General features: G+C 37.9%; 1 protein-coding gene across 4 annotated transcripts in view; it reads right to left on the bottom strand.

Moving 5' to 3' along the window:
• Window positions 1-1,459: 1,459 nt before the first annotated feature.
• Window positions 1,460-7,716, bottom strand: part of LOC110504553 (glycine receptor subunit alphaZ1) — a 99,921-nt gene continuing 93,664 nt past the window's right edge. For all 4 annotated transcript variants that reach the window (XM_036969878.1, XM_036969879.1, XM_036969880.1 and 1 more), the window contains one exon: window positions 1,460-6,104. In XM_036969878.1, coding sequence (XP_036825773.1) covers window positions 5,811-6,104 — 294 coding nt within the window. In that variant the 3' untranslated portion in view covers window positions 1,460-5,810. The remainder of the gene's footprint in view (window positions 6,105-7,716) is intronic.

The following is a 7,716-nucleotide window of genomic DNA, read 5'->3' as shown; positions in this document are numbered from 1 at the left end:
TGGACTATGTTTATCATGCAGCTTCTTCCGTCTTAGAGACTGGACTCTGTTTATCATGCAGCTTCTTCCGTCTTAGAGACTGGACTCTGTTTATCATGCAGCTTCTTCCATCTTAGAGACTGGACTCTGTTTATCATGCAGCTTCTTCCGTCTTAGAGACTGGACTCTGTTTATCATGCAGCTTCTTCCGTCTTAGAGACTGAACTCTGTTTATCATGCAGCCTCCTCTGTCTTACAGAGACTGGACTATGTTTATCATGCAGCCTCTTCCGTCTTAGAGACTGGACTCTGTTTATCATACAGCCTCTTCCATCTTAGAGTCTGGACTCTGTTTATCATGCAGCCTCTTCTGTCTTAGAGACTGGACTCTGTTTATCATGCAGCCTCCTCTATCTTAGAGACTGCACTCTGTTTATCATGCAGCCTCTTCCGTCTTAGAGACTGGACTCTGTTTATCATGCAGCCTCTTCTGTCTTAGAGACTGGACTCTGTTTATCATGCAGCCTCTTCCATCTTAGAGACTGGACTCTGTTTATCATGCAGCCTCTTCCATCTTAGAGTCTGGACTCTGTTTATCATGCAGCCTCTTCCGTCTTAGAGTCTGGACTCTGTTTATCATGCAGCCTCTTCTGTCTTAGAGACTGGACTCTGTTTATCATGCAGCCTCTTCCATCTTAGAGAGACTGGACTCTGTTTATCATGCAGCCTCTTCCATCTTAGAGAGACTGGACTCTGTTTATCATGCAGCCTCTTCCATCTTAGAGTCTGGACTCTGTTTATCATGCAGCCTCTTCTGTCTTAGAGACTGGACTCTGTTTATCATGCAGCCTCCTCTATCTTAGAGACTGCACTCTGTTTATCATGCAGCCTCTTCCGTCTTAGAGACTGGACTCTGTTTATCATGCAGCCTCTTCCGTCTTAGAGACTGGACTCTGTTTATCATGCAGCCTCCTCTATCTTAGAGTCTGGACTCTGTTTATCATGCAGCTTCTTCCGTCTTAGAGACTGGACACTGTTTATCATGCAGCCTCTTCCATCTTAGAGACTGGACTCTGTTTATCATGCAGCCTCTTCCATCTTAGAGTCTGGACTCTGTTTATCATGCAGCCTCTTCTGTCTTAGAGACTGAACTCTGTTTATCATCCTTTGAGCTAGGTAACAGATCTTTCACCTGGGTAACAGATCTTTCACCTGGGTAACAGATCTTTCATCTGGGTAACAGATCTTTGAGCTGGGTAACAGATCTTTCACCTGGGTAACAGATCTTTCACCTTGGTAACAGATCTTTGAGCTGGGTAACAGACCTTTGAGCTGGGTAACAGATCTTTCACCTGGGTAACAGATCTTTCACCTGGGTAACAGATCTTTGAGCTGGGTAACAGATCTTTGAGCTAGGAAACAGGAAGTAATAGTTTAACTCCGACCGTCCAACTCTTGACAATAAAAAAAAAGGGACACATTTTTGTTCAGAAAACCTTTAATTGTAATTAGAATTACTTATAATGACATATTTCAATAAATATTTAGTTATATACATTTACAGCAGAAATTGTACATTCCTTTTTTCTTCAAATTGCTCACATTTTTGTACAAGCCAAAAATATCTGCCATTGTAATTATATTCATGCAAAATATTCAGTGTTTTCACATTTTAATGAAAAATAAAAAGGATTTGCTGAACTTTTTTCCTTCTTCTGAAGTGCACTCTTGGATTATTATCATAACTGTAATTAGCAAATCAAGATGTGCACTTTGTGCCAATACACAATATTTAAGCAAGTAAAACAAAATTAAGGCCATTCCAACTTGTGCTAAAAAAGAATAAAAATACCTAAATAAAAAAAGTTTCAATTTTTGTGTACAGTTCAGTTCATGACTGGTTATTTGTGTCCATCTCTATCACTGGGTGGTGAGTGCATCACCACAACCAGGGCATCTGATATATAAAAATACAATAAACAGAATCAAACAACTGTTGCAATTACTAACAAATCATAACATGCTAGTTGAATTTCATACTTTTAAAATGTTCATATTGCTCTGTCCTATATGCCAAATATTATATGAACTTCCTTCATTGTCAATAATATTTGACATTATGATAGGTCAGGTTGATATGAAGGGTAGGAATCCTATCTGTTCAATGGAGGGTTTCCCCCATCAGTGAACATTCTAACCACTTCCATACTTTGAACATTGAATTGCTGAGTAGTCAAGTTAAACATACAATTCTTGTTGTAGAATGTGTCAGTGTTCTAGAATACGTCAGACCTTGTTGACGTTGTCTATTCAGAGCAGTAAGTGTCATTTCCATCTTGAATAACATAATAAACAAAGTAAGCCTTGTCCGAGCCCCTGCCCCTTGTCCCGTAGGGCAGGAGCCTATCAGGGTCAGGGTAAATTCCAGAAATTCAATTCCAATTCAATTCCTTCTTCCTATTCATGTCCCATGTATTCAATTCAAATTCCAGGACAATCCTCAATTGAATTAAAATTCAATTTAAATTGGAATTGACCCCAACCCTGGAGCCTATCTCCTGTTTCTGTAGCATGAGGCAGCTTGATGTACAAGTATACGCCCTGGACAGGGCGCTAGTAATAATGCACCTTAATAAGCAATTGGTTACAGTAAATCCATATAGCATTGTCCCAAGTGCAGTGATCCTTCTCATGGTCGGGGCATAGAGTTCAATCCATAACTATTGAATGTATGAGTGAATATCATGGTGGTTGAGTGGAGGTACATGATATGATTAGTTGCTAGTTCGTTGCATATTCAACACTGGGTAGCATTTTATTTAATGGATAGTTTTGTCTGAGGAAGTCAAAAACTGAGGAAAGATTCATGGTCAAAATCTGTGCTGAAATATTGTGGCCAAACGAATAACTATCAAATCTTTTGTCACTTTCAAAACGTATGATTACTGTGCTGATATTTTACCAATACGTTTTAACCCCCTTTAAGCAATTAACTTTTTTAAATGCATAGTTTTGGGTAAAGCATAATGTTATACATGTTGAAAGTTAATTTGCTGGGATAAAATAAAACTAATAGAAAAAAAGATAGCCCTTCAAATCAATTTTACCCCATCGACCGTGTCCGTGAAAACACACATCAATACGTTTTTGACAAATACTGCCTCAACTCGAAGGTATGAATTAGCGGAAGATAATATAAATTTTAAGAAATAGTTGACCCCCCGAAATTTTAAATATGGTTCTAATCTCTTGTGCAAGTCCATCAAGCCTTAAACATCAAACCACCTCAAACTATCATTAACACATTCGAAAATCTATGACATGTTAAAAAAAGTAATGGATTACACTTTTCACGAAGAAGAAGAAAACAGGGATGAAGAAGCAGAGAAAGTTTCATATCAAAATATATATAATATTGTTAATTGAATAGCATCATATTACCACAAAAAGAAATGGAAGCACTTTATCCACACACTGGAAAGTCAATGGAAAGAACTGAATCAATCTAAGTTACGACAACAAAACCTAAACAATATCCTGAACCAGTGTATAATATTGTGTGCAAAGGTGTTCGTTCTGGCATCTTTCCCCTTATGACGTCATATTCAAAACCGAACCAGGAAGGCAATGATCATAGGTTAACAAAACACTTATCTGGTTTGGAATAAAAACCAAGTAGAGGAAAATAACATTTGGCAATGAAGTTAAATGTAAAAAAAACTAACTCGACAAGTGTTTATTTCCACTGTGTCCGAGTCTCCCATCCATGACAATGTGTCGCAGGCCATACTTCCTGCGGTAGCAGTAGTGTAGTCTTTATTTCTGGGGCTTGGTGACAGCACTTTAGGTTAGATAAACAATGTCCCAGAGGTGGGGCTACAGAGAGCAGAGAGTCTTAAATATGCAATATGAAAAGCCACTGTAGCTTGGCCTGCTTGTAGTTGAATGTGAATGTGTTTAGAATCATGGGCCTAGGAGGAGGGTGAATAGTTTACATTATGCTTGGGGATGTAGATATGAAGGCCTTGTGTGTGTATGTATGTATGTATGTATGTTTGTATGTATGTATGTATGTATGTGTGTATGTATATGTCCACCATTGGAAATATGAGCACTGTGATTTGTAATATCTGAGATTAAAAGCCTTGATGTCACACAAGTTCAAACCGATTTATGATAATGTTTTGTAAATGGTAAAGCTAATAAAAAAAATAATTGCATATATTAATTATTGCATAGAAAAGCTTGGTGAGAAGTCATGGATTTCAGTATCTTAAATCAAGCCTCTTGAATAAATGAATCAGCTACACAGAATCCTGTAGTTGTGTGAACTGTTAAATGTACTGTATGGTACACCAATGAGAAGAATGTGTTAATCATTGCTGTTAAAGTAGCAAACTTTTTCCCATGATTTTGAGTGAATATCTTTAGGCATATTTTGTAAATGATTATAATATCACTTTTTTATTTTTTAAGCTACATTATTAATGTATGTATTAATATGTATCAATGGTAATAATTGTTAAGGTACAGTAGGTGTTTTCTTGTTAAATCTTAACTCACTGCATTTTTCCTCCATCGACCTGCCGGGTATCTTACTGTACCTGGGCAATAAACAATGAGCTACGAAAAGAACTAAACAAATGTTAACAGTATAGCTTCAATGAAATGAGTAGGAAGAATCAGGATTTTTGTAACGCTTTTCCACTCTAGATATACTCTTAATTAATCATATTTTGATTGAAGTACCAAATCCTTAAAATAGCACATGAATACAGAAATCAAGAAATGCAACAATGACGATATGTGAATGATGGCAAATGTCCCTTTAGAATTAGACTTTAGAGTTCCCAAGAAGAGCTTGAGCTGATTACAGCAACGTGATGTATACTGAGCGCGTTAATTAAAAAACGATTTGCAATTATGAAATAAAGTTAAAGGCAGACAGAGGAACACGTTGACCACAGCGGTTAGAAACAATAGAATATTATTTTGACTCATCAAGTTTCCTTCATATAGTTGATAGCAGCATCAACCACATCTCAGTTTCTGTTGAGGGCTCAGGGAGCGTTGACAAGTGCTTGCAACACACATTGAAGCTAATTGAGATATATAGGACATATTGCATATTGCATCACTTCATTCATGGAATCACTAAATCATCTTAGAATCATCTTAGAATCATCTTAGAATCATCTTAGAATCATCTTAGAATCATCTTAGAATCCTCTTAGAATCATCTTAGAATCATCTTAGAATCATCTTAGAATCCTTTTAAAAATCCATCCCTCGTGTTCCATCCAGACGCCTGCCTTTCGAAGAAATAACCATTTTTTTAAATGTATGATAGATATATACTATATTAGAGAAATAATCGTTTTTAAATGTATGATAGATATATACTATATTACAGTGCTGTATGTTTCACCAAATTCTCCTTCTTTATAATGCAGTATTTGTCTTCTTCGAGTTGCGAAATAAAACGAACACTTCTTAGAAGAGAATCTCTCGCTCTTTCTTTTTTTATTTTTTATTCTCAGTTATCATAAATTCCAAAGCTCTTGAATGTATCGGTAAAAGTCGTAATATTTACTGATTTATCGTTTTGTAAATATTTTGCCACATTCATATATCATGCATTTTACTGCATTGCTATTGCACTGGTCCGGATTATTAGGGAGAAAAGAGGGAAAGAAAAGAAAATAACAAATATTGATAAATAACCTTTGCCAAGGCGATAGCCACCAAAAGCAAGTGAGCAAGTGAAGAGCGAGGAGTATTGGGGTTTGGGAGCAGGATGGTGTGGTATTGAACTCTCTCTCTTCCCTTGCTTACGTCATCTGGTGTACATCCGTGCTTCGGATGATCTTGTATACGAGCCAGTAGAAAATATTAAAAATGAGGAAGACTAGCGGGAAAGCCACGCGAGAGACCGTGTCGATCCTCTTCGCGCGGCCGATGAAGAGCTTGCGCATCTCTTCCACCGTTTTCTCCTGAGGGCCGGCAGTGGCGGTCGGGGCGTTGTTGTTGTTCCCTTTGATGGCCATGCCGTCTTTGGCCTGCAGGCAGGCAGGGCCCATGCCATAGGCGGTGAAGCTGAACCGGCCCTCACCGCCCTCATCCTCCTGTAACACAGCCAAATATTCATTCTGTTAGGAATTAAAAACCCCATTACACATTTGATATCCATGCCTGCTCTCTCTTTGTATACAGTGTCTCTTAAAGGCCCACCCCTTAAGTTGTAATAACATACAACTTTGATAATCATAGTGGGCCTTCATGGAAAAGGCTCTTAACTGACTTAAATCATAGTGGACCTTCATGGAAAAGGCTCTGAACAGACTTAAATCATAGTGGGCCTTCATGGAAAAGGCTCTTAACTGACTTAAATCATAGTGGGCCATTAAGGAAAAGGCTCTTAGCAGACTTAAATCATAGTGGACCTTCATGGAAAAGGCTCTGAACAGACTTAAATCATAGTGGACCTTCATGGAAAAGGCTCTGAACAGACTTAAATCATAGTGGACCTTCATGGAAAAGGCTCTTAGCAGACTTAAATCATAGTGGACCTTCAAGGAAAAGGCTCTGAACAGACTTTAATCATAGTGGACCTTTAAGTAAAGCAGAGACATATTAATGAACATAACGAGGCACATCATGTTGAGCATTAAATGTCAAAGTCCAACATGATTCACAGCAGTCTATCTCATGAACCATTGATATGCATTGTGATGCATATGGTTTGCATGGGTGGACAATTCACATGTTTAGCTATGTCATCACTCAGAGTTAAGAGGCAAGGTTAGCATGTTATAAAGGACATGTTATCTCGATATCATACGTACACTACCAGTCAAAAGAACACCTGCTCATTCAAGGGTTTTTTCTTTATTTAAAAAAAAAACTATTTTCCACATTTCAGAATAATAGTGAAGACATCAAAACTATGAAATAACACATATGGAATCACGTAGTAACCAAAAAAGTCTTAAAATATATGTTATATTTGAGATTCTTCAAATAGCCACCCTTTGCCTTGATGACAGCTTTGCACACTCTTGAAATGCATTTCAATTAACAGGTGTGCCTTGTTTAAAGTTAATTTGTGGAATTTCTTTCCTTCTTAATGTGTTTGAGCCAATCAGTTGTGTTGTGACAAAGTAGGGGTGGTAGAAGATAGTCCATATTATGTCAAGAACAGCTCAAATAAGCAAAGAGAAACGTCAATCCATCATTACTTTAAAGGAATGAAGGTCAGTCAATACGGAACATTTCAAGAACTTTGAAAGTTTCTTCAAGTGCAGTCGCAAAAACCATCAAGAGCAATGATGAAACTGGCTCTCATGAGAACCGCTACAGGAATGGAAGACCCAGAGTTACCTCTGCTGCAGAGGATAAATTAATTAGTTACCAGCCTAAGAAATTGCAGCCCAAAAAAATGCTTCACAGAGTTCAAGTAACAGACACATCTCAACATCAACTGTTCAGAGGAGACTGTGTGAATCAGGCCTTCATGGTCGAATTGCTGCAAAGAAATAACTACTAAAGGACACCAATAATAAGAAGAGACTTGCTTGGGCCAAGAAACACGAGCAATGGACATTAGTCCTTTGGTCTAGAGTTTGTCCTTTTGGAGAATTTTGGTTCCAACCGCCATGTCTTTGTGAGACGAGGTGTGGTGAACGTATGATCTCCGCATGTGTAGTTCCCACCGTGAAGCATGGAGGAGGAGGTGTG

This window comes from Oncorhynchus mykiss, chromosome 31 (assembly GCF_013265735.2).
Source record: "Oncorhynchus mykiss isolate Arlee chromosome 31, USDA_OmykA_1.1, whole genome shotgun sequence".
In the NCBI taxonomy this organism is placed as follows: domain Eukaryota; kingdom Metazoa; phylum Chordata; class Actinopteri; order Salmoniformes; family Salmonidae; genus Oncorhynchus; species Oncorhynchus mykiss.
This window is presented reverse-complemented; position numbering and strand designations above follow the sequence as displayed.